The sequence below is a fragment of the Petaurus breviceps genome, unplaced genomic scaffold (genome assembly GCF_028583685.1).
Source record: "Petaurus breviceps papuanus isolate PSGF00001 unplaced genomic scaffold, PetGlider_PUasm1.0 90667, whole genome shotgun sequence".
In the NCBI taxonomy this organism is placed as follows: Eukaryota; Metazoa; Chordata; class Mammalia; order Diprotodontia; family Petauridae; genus Petaurus; species Petaurus breviceps.
Window position 1 is genome coordinate 4,780,979 of NW_027187302.1, and position 21,550 is coordinate 4,802,528.

A 21,550-nucleotide genomic window follows, 5' to 3' on the forward strand; every position below is an offset into this window, starting at 1 on the left:
ATACATCTTGGCTGTGTGACCCTGGGCAAGGCATTTAATCTCTCAGTGCTTTAAGACACCTCTCTAGGTTACAGAGAAGGTACTGGTTGCCTGCACTGGCCGAGAGGGTGCCCTGCATAAGTGAAATCACAGGAACATTCTGTGTCCTTATCCTTGAGATTATTAGATCAAAGGTGCCATTTAGCTTAAAAGTATTCTAGTTACTAAAAATAAGTTATTTAAACATCTTATAATTTGAAACAATTCCACTTAAATTAGCTGAGACATTATTTCTTCTGTAACCTTTTTTAACTAGGGAAAGTGAACCATGGTTATTCATACACCAACATTGATGACAATTTACTATTTTTTGATTGAATTAACAATAAGGCTTTAGTCTAATTAAATTACTAAATTAAAGAGAATCATTTAAGAGAACACATTTTTTTTCCATTTTTCAGACTTTTCTTTATGTTGTTTTTTTTTGGAGGGGTGAAGGCAAAGGAATTGGAATTAAGTGACTTGCCCAAGGTCACACTACTAGTAAGTGTGTCAAGTGTCTGAGACCAGATTTGAACTCAGGTCCTCCTGACTCTGGGGCCAGTGCTCTATTCACTGTGCCACCTAGCTGCCTCAGTTCAGTCTACTTCTTAATTAGTCTCAGGAAAAGAGCAGAACTAGGAGCAGCTGTCCAGTAGTGGAATAAGCTGCTTTTGGAGGTAGTGGGTTATGCATCAAGGGGAGTCTTCAGACAGAAATTGGGTAGTCTCCACGATTTGGGATGTTGTAAAAGGCATTCCTATTCTGGTATATATTGGACTTTTCATTCTCTTCCTACTTTGAGATTTTTTAATTACTTGGATTTTTAAAAAAAAGTGAGATTTCCCTCCCTCCAATGAATGAAATTTTAAGATTTGCTTTATTTTTAGTATTGCTTATAATTTCTTTTGAATAGACACTCCTTGAATATGCTGAGAAATGGAAAACCTCAGAAGATCCTTTACCTTTGTTGGAGGTTTACACAGTGGCTATTCAAAGCTATGCGAAAGCACGACCTTATCTTACCTCTGAGTGTGAAAATGTAGCCTTGGTGCTGGAACGCTTGGCATTGTAAGTATGTTTTTCAAGTAAATCAGATTCTAGATTTAGATTTTGTTACCTTTTAGAAATTATCTTTTAAAATTTTAAAGTTAAATAAAGTTAAGTCTGTCAGTATAAGAATCACTCAGTTTTACTTGACTCATCTGTGTATCCTTACTGACTTCGTGCTTTTCAGAAGCTGTGTGGAGCTTTTACTGTGTCTGCCCTTTGAATTATCAGATAATCAGTGGAAAGAGTTCCAGGCATTGGTGCAGGTAAGTATTTTTAGTAGTTGTGTCCTAAATGGTTTTACCTCATATTTTAAAATACAAAATTTCAATTTGTACTAGGCAGCCAAAAAAAAGTGCATACATTTCAATAGGCTCCTTATCTCTTGCGCTGTTCTTTGATGGTTAGTCAACTTGGGATTTTCAGAGGAAGGCAACTACCCATGTCTGAATTTAGAAATATCCAATTTATTATCTAGCTTTGTTAAACCAGTTCATTTAAACTTTTCTAAAGAAAGTATTATATATAATTCTTTCATTCAGCAGGTATGTATTAAGTACTTGTTATGTTCAAGAATTGTTCTAAACACTGGGAATTAAAAGACAAAACAAAAAACAGTACCTGCTCCCAAGAATACCTTCTACTAGGAAGAAACTACACATGCACCAGAAAGTATATATAGAATCAATGTAATTGTTTCCTGTTACTAACGTATATTTGAAAAATATATGCAAAGCATGCAAAGAAAATGCAAAGTAATTTCAGAGATGAAAGAAAGACAATAGTAGCTAAAGGAAGTAAGAGTATTAGGATCAGCCCATAGAAAGGTGCACTTCAGCTGATGCTTGAAGGAAGCTAGCATTTATGGTCATCATATCATTAAAGCAATACTTAGTTTTCTCCAATTTTTTTTTTATTATTTGTTAGCTTTGACTCAGGGACAAGAGATATAAAGCCTTTTAGGGCAGGACCACATCTTATACTCCCTTATATCTTCCTCAGAATCAAACACAGAACTAAGTACATTGTAGATAATTTTAAAATATATTGGTTGTGTGATTTAGAGAATTAAGTTAATAATACATATTTCTAATGATGGGGCAGAATCCTCCCTACAAACTGTCATAGTATGTGTCTATGAAGAGTTCTAAAAATACCTTTTTAACTTTATCTGTTTTTATAATAGCATAAGCCTTATTAGCAGATGGCAGACTTAAAAATGGTGATAAAGTAAAAAAAAATATTAGTTGGCCAGAAAGATTTGTTTTTAAAATTTGCTTATGTTTACCTTTGCCTAAAATAAAATGTTACATTATTTGATAGTAAAATTCATATGTATGAATCTATTTTTTCCCCTGTTTTAGAGTTTCAACACATCATGGAGTTTAGATTGTAATACATATTATATTTTTCAAATATACTTTATTAATAAAAGACATCTTGTAGATTTTTGTAGGCAAATGTAATATTGAGCTACTTTGCACATTTTGCTAATAATTATTACCAAATAGTTGAACCTTTTGTACAAGGATTAATGATAAAGAAAAGTATCCTATTCTGTTATCTTTCTGAAATTCTTAAGGCATTTTATTTAGTTTTCTTTAATAGACAATTATTATATACTATTAACAAGACTGCCTTATATTTTTAAGAAAAGATGTGTATGTGTACTTCAGAATTTAATTTATAGTTTGTGGGCAAAATTAAATGAGTAACATTTGAAAACACTTGTAAAAATAATTTCAAAATAAAATTTGAAGTAAAAATGCAAAAGATTTTTTATTTATAAATGAAAGCATGCCTCTTTATTTTTCCTTTGGGGAATTTTTGTGAATATTTTATGCAAAAATTATCCCTATATGTGCCATCAACATATATTGGTTTAAGATTATTTTTGATCTACACTGAGTTTCAAATCAGCATTGCAGAGTGGCATTTCTCACGTCGTCTTCCATGAAATACAAGTTTGATGACATGTATTCAGATTTTTATATTTGTTCTATAATTGTAATTTTCTCTGTAAATAATAGAAATTAAGTTTTATAGTTGCCTTATTGCTCTTTTAGATTATTTAAAATCAGAAATGAAGGGACAGCTAGGTGGCACAGTGAATAGAGCACCGGCCATGGAATCAGGAGGACCTGAGTTCAAATCCAACCTGAGACAGTTACTTAATACTTACTAGCCATGTGACCTTGGGCAAGTCTCTTAACCCCAATTGCCCTGCATTCCCCCCCTCCAAAAATAAAATAAAATCAGAAATGAAAGCAGTAAGTATCTTGTAATATAAAGAATTTTTTTTCCAGATAAAACTTCACAAGCTATTTTAAAAGTTGTGTTGTTTAGTCATTCAGTCTTGTCCAACTCTTCATGACCTTGTTATAGGGTTTTGTCATTTTCTTCTACAGTAGATTAAGGCAAATAGAGATTAAGTGACTTGCCCTGGGTCACACAGCTAATGAGTGTCTGAGGCCAGATTTGAACTCAGGTCTTCCTGACTCCAGGCCCAGTGCTCTATCCACCGAGCCACCTAGCTGTTTTTATTTTAAAATTACAAGTTTAAAAATGCTTTGATATTGCTTTTAAAAATGTTGTTGCCATAATTCTGGTTTCTGATATTTATAGGTAGCTCATAAAAAGCTGATGGAGAATGGAAGCTGTGAATTACATTTTTTAGCTACTCTTGCTCAAGAGTCTGGGGTGTGGAAAAACCCAGTATTGCATGCAATTCTTTCCCAGGAACCATTGGATAAGGAAAAAGGTAAAATTTCTAGAAAGAGAGAAAATATATCTGTTGAAATACAAAACTAAGTATATAATATTTTGTGAAATCTTATTTTAAAATATTACTTTTAAAAGTTCTTTTTAAGTAAAATTTCCTTTGAAGTGCTCACAGCATTTGTGTTTGATCTCATTCATCCTTAAGGCTCTTTCTTACCTGTCAAGAAGGTCAGGAGAGAGTGCATTCAGAGAACCTTACATTTGGAAGTGACCTTTAAGGTCTTCTACTTTTACAGGAGTAATTTAAGTTGTCAATTTTTGCTTGAATGTTTTGAGGGATGGACAGCTTATTTTACAGATTGGGAAACTTAAACAGAATGGAAAATGATTTCTCCAGACTCTCACAGTAAGTCATTGATAGAGCTGATAATAAAAACCTAGGTCTCAGTTCACATTTCATTACTCTTAATACTAGAGCCCAATGTGCCATTCTAGATTTTCTTGCTAATTTATAATCATAGCATTTTGTAGATATAGTGTTAGAAAGAAACTTTAGAGGTTTATAATTTAACCCTCTTATTTTATAAATGAGAAAACTGAGACTGAGAGGGGAAGTAACTTACCCAGGATTGTACCTAGGGTTACTACTACTACCCAGGGTAGTAAGTGGCGAACCTGGGAATTGTACACAGGTCCACTAACTAGAATCTTCAATGTTACTTGCTTTAAAGATGTCCCAGGGGCGGCTAGGTGGCGCAGTGAATACAGCACCGGCCCTGGAGTCAGGAGGACCTGAGTTCAAATCCAGCCTCAGACACTTAAAACAAAAACTTGCCATGTGACCTTGGGCAAGTCACTTAACTCCAATTGCGCTACCTTCTGTCTCCAAAAAGCAAAAAAAAAAAATGTCCCAGCTGGGTTTAAGTAATAATGAACCTTATTTTCAAGGAAACTAGTTGGCATCATTCTGAAAGGAGATTGCAAAGTTACTGTGTTAATAGGAATGATTTAGCCATTCCACAAATTGCAAAGAAGCTACTGATCTGCTCTGCTAAAAGGAAGTTCCCCTGAGAGCTCCCTATTTATGTGGAATTAATGTCTGGTCAGAATACTATGAATGATACTATATCAAATTATTGTGAACATGTAACATTCATGTTTATATGCAGACTATGTAAAGCATGTAGTTGTGTCCTTAGCATTTTACTAAGTTTAGTGCAGCTTTTCTTAAAGGTTAGGGGAGAGTAGTGCCCAGATTACGCTCTGGGTAGTGAAGCTATGCTGAATATGGGCTTTTCTGTTTTTATTTTCTGAGGGGTGGAATTTTTTTTTGGGCTTCTTTTGTCTATCTTTAGGGTTCAGCGTAATAAATGTTGCTTTTAGTGTAATATTCAAACATTTGAATGACAAGCCCTTTTCTGTTAACAAAAATTAAGAAATGAGTCTCTTTTGACTATCAAGAGTAAATAAATAACTAGCTATGAAATTGATGAAACTTCTTAACCAAAGTCTATTCTTTATACATGTGGAAAATCTTCAGAATTCTGATGCCTTTAATTTTTAAAAAACAAAACATTTGTAAAGTTTGAGAGTAAAACTAGGAACACATTTTTCCTATTTGAGAAAAGGACAGTGATTAGAGCAAGGTTCAAAGGACAAATTATAATTGACTTGTGATACTACTAAATATTTCCTAAAATCCAGTCACTTGGTCTAACAACAACAATAAAATAGATATCTTCTTTTTGTAAAGTCTCATTACAAAGTACACTTTATTTTCCCAAATCCAGAAATGTTTGAGATTTGGGACATAGATTTACCCAAGAGTTTATGGGCACAAGGATGATGTAGTAGAATGAGCCCTGGATGATAGTTAGAGGTCCTGGGCTGAAATCTTGACTCTGTCTCTTAATACATGTGAACCTTGGGCAAGTGACTTAAACCCCAGAGGGTTTAAACCCCTTTAGTTTTTTCATTTGAAAAACAAGTGAGTTGGAATAGGTGATTTCTGAAGTCCTTTCCAGCTCTAAATCTGGACCAGAGCAATTTAGTTTACACACTCACCTTAACATATTATCTTTCAGTTTCTCTCCTCGTCTTTTGCTTTTTTATCTTTGTATGTGTTTGCCTCTCTTGAATGTTAAGTCAGGGTATTGCCATTTTGGGACCTTTGGTACTCATTTAGCCTAGTTGAGGAAATCTGTTTCCTGGAGCAGTCACCCCCAAAGTAAATGCATAAATGCCATGTAATTCTAAATGGAGAAGCATAATTTGGAACCCTTTGGTTATATTTTAACCATATGCTAGCATTAAGAGAATCACTAGTTATTGTCATTCAAATGTTGGTTTCCTTTTTTCCTTGTTTCTTGCCCTGTTTATATCCTCTGCAGACCATAATATAGAATTGAGTATTTTTTGTTGTATTTCTTAAATTTCATAGTTCCTCTTCTTTATAATAACTATCACTTATATAGCATTTAAAGTTTTACCAAATACTTTTACATAGTCTTTTGAGCCTCACAAAAGCTTTCTGAAGTAGGTATTATAGATATTATTATCCTCATTTTACAGATGAGAAAGCTGAAGATGAAGTGGCTTATCCGTGGTAACATAATTCTTTAGGTCTTTCGTAATTCCTAGACAAGAATTCTTTTTTAGCATACTACACTTCTTTGTTATCTTTTTTAAAAAGTGATGACCTGAACAGCTCATTAAATTAAATTTCTTTTTATGTGTATATCTTGAATTAATATTTTTTGTGTGAATCATTGACTTTGGATAGAAAAAAGATTCCCTGTCATGATGATAGAGCCATTTAGTTAAACTAAATAAATGCATATTATGTATATGGATAGTACTTAGATATTTTAATATTATATGAATACTACTTTGGAAATTTAATTCCATTTAAAAAAAAGTCTGAAATATCCTTAAAAAGTTCCCTGCATTCTCTAAGTATATATTTAATGATATATATTTCAGTAAGGACAAACTTTTGTTAAAATATTTTAATTAATTAAACAAATTAATATTTGTTTAAATATTTTATTTAGATTCCTCTACATCAAACTTTATTTTAAGGTAATCATTTTAATAAAGCATGTACTGTCAGTCCGTAACTTAGCACATTTAACAGTTATTCTGTTAAATATCTTCCTTTAGATAAATTGGTTGATATCTCTGTACTTCATTCATTAGACTAGCTGAAACATGCACCATAGTTCAAATAATAATGGGACCTATGAGTAGGAATAAGACTTCATTGAACCCCCCTTTACTTAAACAAAAAATAATCCCCGGTGTATTTTAGGGATTGATGTTTAGAAAGGTGTTTTTATAAATTAGAATTTAAGGACACCAGATAATCAACAAGTAATTTTTAGAATGCCTACTATGGGTCAGGTACCTTGTTATGTTCCTGGGGATACAAAGAATGAAAATTAAACAGCCTCTGGACTCAAAGAGTATACATTTTATCAAAGTGTATATTAAGAAAATATTACAACATAAATGAAAATTTTATATATTATATATATTCATGTATATGAGTTTTGTGAAATGCATTAACTTCTGATAGTGTGACTTCCCACTTCTTATGCTTCCTTTTCTACAAGATTAGCCATTAAACCTCTACTTTTGGTAGAAACAAAAAAAAGTAATAATGAAGCACTCTTACAGATTAGTGGGTTGTTGTGTTTTTATTGTTTCAGGTTTTGGTGGTATTGAATAAAATACTGTTTAGAAGCTAATTTTAAATTAAAGAACTAAACCATGCAAATACTTCTATCAGCTGTAATCATTTAGAGAAAGCAAAATCTTAAAAGAAATGTGAATCACATTAATTTGATTTAAGATTTTAGTTAGTTGTATTACCTGTTAAAAAAAAAAAGATCTGTAGGAGTACTTTGGAACTTCTATCTAAGCTTCTCTTGTTCTTAAACAGCCTCACACCATTATTTAAAATACTGAATTTTTTAAAGTAGCTTAAACAGTGAAATTAATGATGGTGCCAAAAGAAACTCACAAAAAATGGCCATACTAAATGTAAGCAAGCCTTAGTCCCATTTTATCATTGTTGCTTCTACCTTTTATTTAGGCACAGCAGACACAAATATTATATTGATCAAATATAAGCCACTTTTCCCTATATCTGTATAAGGACTGTAACTTGGTTTTATTTTTTAATCCTCATAGCTATCTTCTTGACAAGTTACAGTGAGAAAGGCAACAATTTTTTTTAAATCTTTATTTGAATTAAACAATTTTTTACTCTCTGAAATGAATATTTTAAAATAATACCATAATTTGATTTAATTCTTTTCAATATAAGGCTACATATGGTTATTTTTCTTTTAGAAAGGGATGCATCCCCTATGTTCGGAACAATACAGTTAACTCATAAAACAAAATTGAGAGTTTTTGAATTGGCCTGATTATAATAGTTAAGCCATCTCAGGATTCTAAAAATAAACTATTAAAAACCTAGGCACTTTCCTTCATACTTACAGTACAAAACCTTTGGAATTATATGAAGAAATAAAATTTGATTTTAAATGAACTTTTTTTTTTGTCTTTTTGGGAGGGCAATTGGGGTTAAGTAACTTGCCCAAGGTTACAAGGCTAGTTGTGTGTGTGTGTGTGTGTGTGTGTGTTAAGTGTGTGAGGCTGGAACCAAACTCAAGTCCTCCCAGCTCCAGGGCCGGCACTTTGCTCACTGCGCCACCTAGCTGCCCGTTAAATGAACTTCTAAAGTTCAGAAACAGACCTTCCTAAAAACCATTACTTAAAACACTTAAAAGATCAACTAAAGGTCTTTTGAAACAAACTTCTGGAGAACTAATCATACTTGGAAAGGACAGCAATTTCCTTAAATTTCAGTTCCATACAAGTATAGGTTTGAAATAGCTTAGGTGAAAGGAACCTGTACCTTCATTATAAACTCTTTATAGAAATTTTGAAACTTAGGTTTTTTTCTACAGAAAAAGTAAATTATCAGATTTTTTTTTGGAGGGTGATTACTGGAATACTTAAAGGAATACTGCTGATCTGAGCTAGTCTTGGAGAAATGGAGTGAAATTGGTTCCATGTATCATTAACATGAATTCACTATAAATTACAAATGATTCCCATTCCCTGTTGGTTACAAAGTAATTGAATATTAATTGTTGAAAGTCAGATAACTTCCCCCCCCACCCTTAATATGATCAGTAAATATTGTAATGATAACAGCCCACATTTTTATAGCACTTAGAGGTTTGTTAGTAAAGCATTTTTCTCACAGCAAACCCATATAGCTTATTAGCAGCCCTTTATAAAAGTATATAATAAAAGCACTGTTATTCCTATTCTATAAATGAGGAAACTGAGCTTATAGCGGTATGTTGACTTACCCAAAGTCACACACACACACAGAGCTACTCATTAATTCAACTGACAGTTCAGCATTGGGGATACAAAGACTCAAAAATGAAAAGCTGTCTGCTCATTTTCTTAAAGAGCCATCTCAAAACCAGAATTAGAACCTAGGCCTCTTGATTGTTCATTGTTCTATCAATGGACAAATATCAGAGTCTGATATATAAAGTGGCAAATGCTAGTAATTATAACTTGGAGCCAACTAAATCTTGTTTCCCAAACTCTGGATTCTTCTTTCTTCATATTTAATTAAATAAAATCATAGCTCCCTCTACTGCAAAAGCTGTAATAAAAACTATTTTCTTTAAATATATGAAAAAAAAGCCTTTATTTATCGAAGGATTAAAATGATCCCAAGTAAGAATGAATGAATAAATGAATGAAATTTAACCCTTAAAATTTCAGCTTTAATTGATACTAAACTAACTTTTTTCAATAGTGACAAAATTAATATTCCTTATTTCTCTATATCATTAAAGTTTTATGGATTATTAAGGTGAATAAAATAAGAATATTTCTGTCCATTCAAATGGTAGTTTTAAAGCTAATAAGGTACATTTTATAATTATCAGGTTTTTTTTAAGTGCCTAAAATAGGTCAGAAAAGTTTTTTTTTCCCTTAGTAGATAGGATGTTAAACTTAGAATCAGAAAGACTTTTAAGTTCAAATCTCACATTTGATACTTTGTAACTATGTATCTAAAAACATATCACTTAACCTTTCTCAGCCTCAGTTTCCTCATCTGAAAAATGAAGCTAAAGCTGTCAGCATTTCCACAAGGTTTATGTGAAACTCGAAATTAATTAATGCTTATAAAACACTTTGCAAACAAATGATCTTAATATTCTATTGTCATTTGCTTCAGAGAAAAAGACTGAGGGATCTCACCTATGTAAAAGTCAACTTTTTAGGGAACTTATTTTTGTGATCTGCGACATGTTCAACTTTTTTACATTAATTTTAGGATTTTTTTAAATCATGAAATATGGTATATCCATCTTACTATTTAGAAATTTTTTTATGGGGCAGCTAGGTGGTGCAGTAAATAAAGCACTGTCCCTAGAGTCAGGAGGACCTGAATTCAAATACAGCCTTAGACACATAACACTTGCTAGCTATGTGACCTTGGGCAAGTTGCTCGGCCTTACCCCCTCCAAAAAGCAATATACATATATATATATATATATATATTTTTTTTTTTTACTTGACAAACATCATCAAAGAAAGGACTTTACATGAATCCACAAGTTCAGCTCACTTTTAAAATAGGAGCAAGGAGCACAAAACCTTGTTGAAAATGTTTAGAAAAAACTGTAAAATACTTAAGTCCCATTTTATAGCCAGTTAAGGAAAAGAGAATGACAATTGGGGAAACAGAGTAAGGATATAACTCTAGGACAGGGGAGTAAAGAAGGAAAGGGACAGAAAATAAAGGGGCCAAGGTTAGTGCTGGTAGTTTTATCACACATACCCTTATAGTTTACTTGGACCATAAATTTCTGATTTGGTTATCACCTTTTTTCTCTTTCCTTTGAAAGCTAATTACTTGCTAAATAGGAGTTTAGTAACTCCTTAACTCCTTCATCTTTAAAAAGATAACAATCTGTATGATATCTTTTGCCTGCTTATAGCCAGGATGAATTTTACCACTTTCCTGAGGGTTAGATTTGTCCTGTAACCCAAAGATACTTTTTTTTTCCTTTTTCTTCAAAACCTTTCATTAATAACTTTAATTTTGCCTTCATATTTAAATCTACTTTTTGTGACATTAATTTTTCATTGTAACAATTCTTCTTTGTCCACTTTCCCCACCTAATTTCCTTTTTTTTTTTCAATTTGGGATTTTAGGAAATCCAGCCATCTGTTTGGTTGACATGTTTGCCATCTTTCAAAATTACTTCTTTACAATGATCTCATTTTGAGCCTTTGAAGGATTATTTTGAAATAATTCCTATCTTTTGTGCATCTCTAGCTTGCCTTTCCAAAGAAGATAGATTTAGAAACTAGAAGCTAGTGTAATATCTTTAACTCATTTGAAGTCAAAATAGCCATCATTTTTATTTCATATTTTCTTTAAACTTTAAATTTAAAATCACATATTCTATTCCTCATGTGACACTAAACACAACATAGAAATTAATTACAGTTTTTCTCTTACAGACATTTGAAAAAAATCTTGCCCTCTATACTTGTTTTATTTAATCAAACTAGATGTTGTTAATATTTATTTTATGTGTTTAAGCTTGTAATTTCTTGAGTTAGTTTGATATGGAAAAGAGTAGAAGGGAAATGGGATCAAAAAACTTAGAAGAGAAATAGAATAAAAGACGCCAGAAAGATAACAAATTATGTGATATCTGCATATTTTGATTTTTATATATTTACATTGTTTACTGAAAACTATTTGGACCTAACACATTATCAATTAGTGACTAATGGATCTGACTTTAACTTGTTCTACTTAATATTTTTTTCAGTGTTATGGATGAAGTCATAGATGGGATTGTTATCAAATTTAAAGTTGACACAAAACTAGAATATTATGTTATGTAATTAGATTACAGAAAGATCTGCTTGGACCAGAGCAATGGGCCATATTTATAGTAAGATTAAATTGAACAGAGAAAAATATAAAATGAGATTTAATTTAGAGGACATTCTTATTAAGGCACAACTTGGACCTGATAGCCAATGCAGTACTTTCTTGGTCCAAGATTCTTTTATTCTTTGTGATTACCAACAAATTCATATAGAAGTAAAAATAGAAAAACCAAATGCATGAAAAATGCCTGTTGTCCAGACCAAAACAGAGAGTTGAGTGGTCAGTCCCCTAAGTTATTATATTACTGCATACACCTGGGAAGAGCACTGCAGATAAGCAGTGTGAGACTCAGAACTGAATAAAAGGAAGAAAACAGTGGTTGGCATTTGGTGAATTGCACAATGCTTTCAACAATCCCAAGGTGTGCCCGAGTACAAAACCACATCTTTTTTTTAAACACAAATGTTCTCCAGGTGATATGCTGTAGGTGACAAATCTTGGAACACCACAATCTTTAAAGAATCAAAGTTGCAGGTTGCCCAAAGGACATTGGAGTGCTGCCTAGTGTTGCCGGGTATGTTGTAGAGGGGATTCTCATTCTGGTACTCATATATACAGATTGAACTAGAGAGCCTCAGTGGTACCTTCCAAATCTGAGATTTCTGTGATTCATTTAATTTTGAAGCTGAGAAATTATCTTAAATAATCAAGACATTCAGAATTTAGTCATTATACTAGAGTATTATAAGTAGTTCACAAAATACTAAGAGAAGAGTAAAGAATAAATATCCAAAGTGGGGGGTGGCGGGGACACAGAAGTAGTACTAGGTAAGTATTTGTACTCCATTTGTAAATAGAAAAAACAGTATTATTTATGGGATATTGTCAGTAGTAAAAAAAAAAAACTATTTCATGTTACCACCATATAAAATTTTATATATTAAACAAAAAGTTTCTCTTGTAGACAGTTAAACACTATGAAACCAGAAGGTTAGAAAGGGGCTTCGAATAGTTTGTCACCTGAGAAATAAAATATACAGAGATTAACAGTTTATAAGCTCTTTACCTTAGGAAGTATGACTTGTCTAGACACAACTGCACAGATGAAATAGGACTTGAGTTCTTAGAAAGAAAAACATTTCATATATGTAAATTAAAAGCACAGTTTAAAACCTCCTGAAATAATCATATCCACATTTATGTGACCATTAGGAATCTTCAGGATTCCATCCCATAATGCTGTTACTTAGAGTTCACTGTCAAGCAGATAAAAGAATTTAGTATGTTTTTGAACAGTTTTAAAGTAGGATTATTTCTACCCCTGTTAAATTAAGTATTTCAGAATTTATTACAGTGTCTTTTCTCTAATGGAGAAAGAATTTCTAGTGGACAGAAATTACTAATGACTCTTTAAAAATATAGCCTCGGGTGGCTAGGTGGCTCAGTGAATAGAGCATTGGCCCTGGAGTCAGGAGGACCTGAGTTCAAAAACAGCCTCAGACACTTACACACACACACACACACACACACACACACACACACACACACACACTAGCCATGTGACCTTAACCCCAATTGCCCCTCAAAAAAGCCAAAAACTAAAATCAAATAAATTTAAAAAAATATAGCCTCTTCTTAAGGTTAGGAACTTCATGGGAGGAGAAAAACTAGCCTAACAATACAGTGGCAATCACATCACGTTTTTTAGTACTCTCTGCCCTTTTGGTTTTTAAATTCCATGAGAATATTTGTATTTCAAACGTAGTATTGTCAAATATGGTATTTTCCGTTAATAATGTGTTATGTTTTGTCTTTCAAAGTGAATGAATTTTTAGCCTTTGAGGGTCCCATCTTGTTGGATATGAGAATTAAACATCTAATCAAAGCAAATCAGTTAAGCCAAGCTACTGCCTTAGCAAAGCTGTGTTCTGACCATCCAGAGCTTGGTACAAAGGGCAGTTTTAAGCAAACCTACCTTGTCTGTCTCAGCACAGCATCACCAAATGACAAGTTAATTGAAGAGGTAAGTATGTTTTCTTTACTGAGATAGCTTCTAAAACTTATAGGCATGATTTTTAAGCTATTGTTAATTCAAGGGTGGGGGGGAAGGAAGTCATAAGGTTTTTAATTCTCATCCTTCAAGTTAGTCATGGGTTAATTAACTATCAACTTTTTTTGTTTGTTTATTGATTTTTAGATAGAGGGAATTCTCTTAAGTCCATTCTGCCGTATATAAATTTCTTTGAGCTGCTATTTTAGCTGATAATGTTCTCTTAAAGAATGCAGTTAAATTATGGGAAAGATGTGATAGTTATCTTCAGTTTGTATGGTTTCAAGACACTTGTCATGTTTTTAACATTCAAAAATGGTGTTTAATGTCTGCTATGTGCAGTGCAATAAGCTAGTACTGAGGAGGATGGAGGGTGAAGAAAACACATTTCCTGACCTCCTGGGACCTTACACTTTAGTTTTTACATATCTCTCCATTTTTTAATACTTCCAAAGTCATTGTACAGAATTTAAATGACCATTTCCCCCATGAAGGATATTTTTCTTTTTAAATAAAAAAGATAATTTGTACCTAATCTGAATCTTCTATGAGTTTTTATCATTCTGATATAAATTATTATTAACTTCCCATTGGAACAAAAATTACTTTAAGCAAGTCATTTTAATTCTCTATAACTCCTTCATCTTTAAAATTAAAGGGTTGGACTAGATAATATCTGTTCCCTAAAATCCTGTAACCCTATGATCTAATGATAATTTTGCAAACTAATTAGGACCTCTGTTTGAAGTAGGAATTTTTTTTATATCATCACATAATGTATCCACTTCTTAGATTAAGTTGGAGGAGGTAAAAGTTTAGGGAGTTCAGCACTTAAAAAATTACTATTTAAACAATAGGGAAACCATTAAAAGGATTGCTAAATGGTAATGAGAAGTATTATGGCAGAGTGGATAGAGAGACTATCTCAAAACCTAGAAGACTTGGTTTAAATTCTGCCTTTTCAATCTCCTTTCCTGGCCTATCCTTATCACACCCTTTCCATAACTGTGGGTGCTCCCCAAGACTTTGTTCTTTTCTCCCTTCTATTGGTAACCTCATTGGGTCTTATAGCCCTGAGCCATTTTGAGACCCACATCACCAATTGCTACCTAATTAGATATTCCAAACTGATGACCTTTAGACATCTCAGACTCAATATGTCCAAAATTGAATTCCGTTACTTTTCCCCTAAATCTCTTCCCCTCTTATGCTTTCTCTCTTTCCATTGAAGGCTCAAGCATCCTTTCAGTGTCTTAGGTTTGTAATTTTGGCATTATCCTGGATTCCCCACTTTCCCTGCCTCATATATCTAATTAGTTGCCAAATCTTGCAGTTTCTACCACCATATATAACCCCTTCTTTCCACTCCCACAAGTACCAGGCTCTCATTACCATTGCCTTGTTAATTGCAGCAGCCTCCTTTTTGGTTTCCTCGTGTCACATCCATCTTTCACATTGCTGCACAAATAATTTTCTTTAAGCACATATCTGACCATGTGACTTCTCTACTCATTAAACTCCAGTCACTTCTTACTGCTTCTAGGATAAAATGCAAATTCTTCCATTTAATTTTTGCCTTATAACCCTATCCCTAACCCTTCTGGTTTCATTGGACATTACTCCTCCTCCTTTATTCTGCTATTCAGCCAAACCAGCCTTTTTTTCTATTCTGCACACATGACATTCCACCTCTCATGCCACATCCTTTCCCACATGCCTTGAAATGTGCTCCCTCCTTTAACTCTGCCTTAGAAAATCCCATTTTCCTTTGAAGATGAAGCTCCAGTACCATCTTCTGCATAAAGCCTTTCCTGATTCCCCTAAACTGCTAGTGTGCTCCACCTTGTATATAACCACTTTGTATGTATTTGTATTTATGTCGTATGTATTAATATATGTTCTTGTCCCTCTAGTTAGATAAGCTTTTTGGAAGTAAGGATTGTTTCATTTTTTTGTCCTTATATCCCTGGTACCTAGCTTATAACAGGCACTTAAGGAAATGATTGCTGATTGATTCTGTGATCCTAGGCATATCATTTAACTTCTCAATGTCACAGATAACACTCTAAGACTAAGTTGCAGAGAAGGTTGTCCACCTGCATTGGTAGAAAGAATTTCCTGCTGCTGAGATTCTCTGCACCACTGAATTCATAGGTCCAATTTATACCTTCTAAAGGGTCCAAGGATAATTTGAATAGCACCACTTTGACCAGATTTTACACTTTCATTTATTTACATCAGTTTCTTAAACATCCCCAGGTTCCTAAGTAGCAATTCTTTTTCACTCATTCATGGAAATGAATTCTTATCTAATAAATTTCCTTTATGAAAAATAATTGCAAACCTTTTGAAGCAGACAACTCTTAAAAAATCCTTTTCCCAGCAACCATTGGTAATGCTGTTTATCTTCAGCAGAAAATGTAATTGTAATTTAGATATAAGAAGCAAGAGAAGCATGAGAAGGTAAACAGGGAAAAGAAGTCATAAGGAACTTGAACTATTTACATTCCTACATGGAAAAACGGTAATTGTAACTTATAAAACTTTTCTCAGTATGAGAATAGTTGAAGGGAATATAAGTGTGTATATGTATACATATATATACATGTACATATGTCTATGTAGTATGTACATATGTATGTATGTACATATGTCTATGTAGGAGAGTATATGGGTGTATGAATACATATGTGAGTGTGTGGATATATGTGTACAAGTATACATGGACAGAGGCACAGGGACAATTGAATAGGAAGGGATGATACTTAAAAGGTGAAATTGAGAGGTATAAGAGGAGAGACACAATGGGGTAAATTATCCCATATAGAAGAGGCAAGTGAAAACTGTTACAATGGAGGGGAAGAACAGGAAGGCAAAAGGGAATGGGTCAACCTTACTCTCATTGAATTTGGTTTAGGGAGGGAATGACATATACACTAAAAAATACGCCCTGTAGGAGAGTAGGGGGGAAGGGAATGAAAGGGGAGATGATGGAGGGGAGGACAGGTTGGGGGGAAGGGAAGTTGGGAAACACACTTTTGAAAAGGGACAGTATCAAAGTAGAGAACAGAATAAGTAGGGGGTGGGATAGGATGGAGGGGAATATAGTCAATCTTTCACAATATATCCACTGTGGAAATGTTTTACGTAGCTATACATGTACAACCTATATTGAATTGCTTGTCTTCCCAGTAAGGGTGGGTGATGAGGGAGGAAGGGAAAGAATCTGGAATTCAAAGTTTTAAAATTAAATGTTTAATATATATATATATATCTACATATAGATATATATATATATATTTTTTTACATTCAACTGGGAAATAAGATGTACATGCACTGGGGTATAGAGATCCATCTTGCCCTACAGGAAAGTCAGAGGGGGGACGGGGGAGGGGGTATAAAGTGGAATTGCTGTTTTGGAGTGGTGAGTGGGGGAGACAGGGAGAAAATTTGTAACTCAAAATCTTGTGAAAATGAATGATGTAAACTAAAAATAAACATAAAATTTAATTTAAAAAAAAAAAGACTGTGGTCGAAAACAGAAAGTTAATTCCATCCTTGAATAGCTTGTCCTCTTGACCTTCCACCATTAGCTCCTGATTTTCCTCTTGTACTATCCAAACATTATTTCTCTCTTATCTCACAAATACTTCATTAGACCACTGTACCACCTTATCTCTGGTACTGTCATTCATTTTTTTTACCTTCAAGTAGAAATCTCCTGGACTAGTAGGTACACTTAAAATGTATGCAATTGAACTTCAACTAGGTCCTTATCACTATTCGAAAATTCTTTTATTAACTCTCTACCATTTCACCTAAAACAGCTTTACTAGGGGTTCTCTTCTCTCATGCTCCGAATTGTACTTATTCTCCCCTCACTTTAAACAGATCTTTTCACTTCCTACTTTACAAAGAAAATGAAGACTACCTGATGTGTACTTCTTCCCTTCCTTCTCTCTAAATTTCTATGTCTTCATTCTCCTTTCCTGCTGTCTCTTAGAAAGGGGTGGCTATCCTCATATTCATTGATCTTGTCCCCGCCCATATCTTCTTTTACTTTGCTCCATTTGTTAGTCTAATCTTCATTCTTTTTTTATTAACTCCTTCCCCCACCAATCTGCAACCTGCTGCTTTTGTCTTCCTTATCTCCCACTAAATCTTCCCTAGATACCTACCTTTCCCTCAGTTCCATCTTACCATTTTCTTCTGCTGCAAAACTTAAATGAAGATTAGTTTTACTCATTACCATTACACCTGCCCCATCTACATACTCTTCACTCTTTTAAAGTCTGGTTTTTATCTTCCCCCACTAAAATGAAACAACTCTTTTTAAGGTCATGACTCCTGATCTCTAAATCTCATGACTTTTTTTTAACCCTCATTTTCCTTGACCTCTCTGGAGTTTTACTCTGTTTTCTTTCTGATTACTTCTCTGTTTCTTATCTTGGTTATGTTCCTCACATGTCCTAAATTAGGATGTTCCCCAAGAATCTGTCTTTGACCCTCTTCTCTTTCTCTACATTGGTGATCTTTTCTATTTCCATGATTTCAGTTATCAGTTTTATCCCTATGACTCAAAAATTTGGGTCTTCAACACCAACCTCACCCTTAAAACAACAGTCTGGTATCTTCAATTGCTTGGTGGAGAGATAGATAGATAGATAGATAGATAGATAGATAGATAGATAGATAGATAGATAGATAGATAGATAGATAGATAGATAGATAGACAGACAGACAGACAGACAGAAAGAAAGAAAGAAAGAAAGAAAGAAAGAAAGAGAGAGAGAGAGAGAAAACTACCTAGATAGGCATTTCAAACTCAGCATTTTGAGACAGAACTCAGTGTCTCCTTAAAAATTCTCCCCTCTCTCAAACTTCCCTACTTCTTCCAAAGGCACTAGCATCTTCCTAGTCATCTGCTGTTCTTCACCGTCATCCACACATCATCTTACACCTGGACTATCACAGTAGCCTGCTGCTTGGCTTCCCTGCCTCAAGCCTCTCACCACTTCATTTATATCCAATCACCTATCAAAGTGATCTCCCTAAATTCCAATCATATGTCATACACATACACACACCAGTAAAATCCACTGGATCCCTGTTGCCTCCATTATCAAATATAAAATAATTTGTTTGGCTTTTAAAATCCTCCATAATCTGGCACCTCTTATCTTTGCAGTCTTACACCTTACCCTCTTCCATGTAGTCTGTTCCTCAAACAACACTGTATTTGGACTACGCATTTTCAGTGGCTATCCATCATGCCTGGAATTCTCCCTTTTCCTCTATTTCCTGGCTTCTCTTGGCTTCTATAACACCAATGCAATACCCATAGCAGTTGCTGTGAATATGCATATGTATTTCCAGGGTAGATTCACAAAATATAATAAACTCTCTTCCTCAAAGGCACAACCAAAATATTTATTTGGAGCATCACTATTAGGATACCAGGAGGTAAGATTTAGCAGGGTGAACTTATCACCAATCCAGGGACCACTGACATCTCAAGCATTCTTTCTGTCAGGCTTCACCACAAGTTCCCCTAGACAAGTTCCTCCCTCAGCTCTCTGCTCTACCTCTCCTACTCTGTTTCAGTTATTCCATTGGGCAAACTCCTCCCACACTTGGGCTCCATGTGACTTAGGCTATATCACAGCTGTGAGCTGGGCCAGAGCTCAAAGCAGGTCACACAGGCCTATTAATGGGTGGGGAAGATCTTCCTGTTCCATTAACATTACAGCTTCCTCCACATCCCAGCTAAATTCCACCTTCTGTAAGAAACCTTTCCCATTCCCACTTAATATTAGTGTTTTCCCTCTGAAATTATCTTCTGTTTTTCCTATACATACTTTGTTTATTCAAGGTTGTTTGTATGTTGTATCCTTATTAAATTGTGAGCTCCTTGAGGATGGGGACTGTTTTTGCCTTTCTTGTTACCCCCATCAATTAGCATAGTACATTTGAACATAATGAACTCTTAGTAAATGTTTGTTGGCTGATTAATATATTCACTCAGTTGCTACATCTTTTTGTCTTTACCTCAATGGCATCTCACACTTCCCTGACCTTCTTTCTGCCTGTAAAACAACTACAATTCAGGCCTTCATCACCTCTTGCCCAGAGTATTGCAATATGCTCCTAGTGCTCCCCTAATTCAAACTTCCCCCCACCCCCAATCTGTCCTTCACACAACTTCCAAAATTATTATTCTAAAATGCAAATCTGGCCATCTCTCTTCTTTGCTTGATAACCACTAGTTATTCCTTATTACGTGTAGGATCAGATATAAATTCCACCACTTTACCACTTGGCACCAATTTCCCTGTCCAGCCTTTTATGTACTTCTCCCTTTCATTCACCTTAGTTAAGCTGACCTTACTATTACTTACATACTATGCTCCATTTCTCATCTCTTTCCCTTAGTACTTTATTAATGCCCCTCAATTTCCCTTTCCAGCCTTTTATACAATGTTCTCCCCTTCATTCACCCTAGTAAACTGACCTTCTTACTGTTACTTATATATATATATATATATATATACACATATACATATATATACTACACTATCATCTCTGTCCCTTTGTACTTGCTGCCCCTCATGTATGAAATGCTCTCTTTTCTCACTTTCACCTCTTAGAAACCCCAGTGTCCTTCAAGATTTAGCTCAAACACCATATTCTACATTGAACCTTTACAGAGAACATCAGCTGCTAGTGCTCTCCCTTGAGAAAATCACTTTGTATCTATTTTGCATATAACCTGTTGTGTTTTCTGATAGAATTTAAGCTCTTTCAGGGTAGGGATTATTTCCTATCCCCAGTGCCTTACAATAGTACCTGGTAACATATAAAGATTTGTTGAGTGATTGATTGTCACGTTTTTTTTTCCTTTACCTGCAATATCCTCTCCCTCTTTGTCTTTTGAATCCCTATCCCTTAAAACCTAATTCAAATATACTTTTTTCAAAACTTCCTTGAACATATAGGTTTTCCTACCACACAAACCTTTATGAAATTTGTGACACACCTCCCTGATATACTTATTAACATACCCTAGTTAATGTTATGTGTGCTTTAAATCTCACAAAGATATGCTTTTTCTTTAGGCCTACTCTGAACCCAATAAACAGCCAGAGAATTATAGCATCCTGTAGTCCAGAGCTGAAAGAGAATTTTGAGATTATTGTCCCTAATTTTTGTAGGTCATGAAAATGATTGGCTGGCTTTATTACAAATCATCCATCAGTTTCATTATAATCCCCAACCTTTTTCATGTCATGATAGATAACTTGTGAATCTACCTACACATTTCAGTGTTCTCTCTAACATACTTAACAACCTCCTTGCCATCCCAACTAACCATCTGTTTTATCCACAACCATATCACATGTAAATGTTTAAACTTACTTGGTCCTTTTTCTCCTATAAAGGATTGGCAGAAAAGAAGAAAGAAAATCAAAGATGTCATAATACAGCAGGGATATTTTGGTGATAATTCGGGGGTATCAAAGTAGCAGTTGAATTTTAATAATATATTTTCTATAGGACTTACAGAATCTCTCCTCTACTTTTACTTTTTAAGAACAATGCAAAAGTGTTTTTTTCAATCCTTTACTTTGATTAGGTCACTAATATACCTTGTGTAAGGCTCTAATTTCTTACCTCTTATCATATATGGATGGAATTCTTGCCTACCAAATCGCTTAATTTATACCTTGCCTAATTTCATTTTTGTTCATCAGCC

At 33.9% G+C, this 21,550-nt stretch overlaps 1 protein-coding gene across 1 annotated transcript in view; it reads left to right on the top strand.

Moving 5' to 3' along the window:
- ZNF292 (zinc finger protein 292) overlaps positions 1-21,550 on the top strand; it is a 112,549-nt gene that overhangs the window by 67,869 nt on the left and 23,130 nt on the right. The window contains exons 2-5 of the mRNA XM_069065102.1: positions 935-1,089; positions 1,256-1,334; positions 3,694-3,829; positions 13,567-13,769. Of these exons, the coding sequence (XP_068921203.1) occupies positions 935-1,089; positions 1,256-1,334; positions 3,694-3,829; positions 13,567-13,769 (573 nt within the window). The remainder of the gene's footprint in view (positions 1-934; positions 1,090-1,255; positions 1,335-3,693; positions 3,830-13,566; positions 13,770-21,550) is intronic.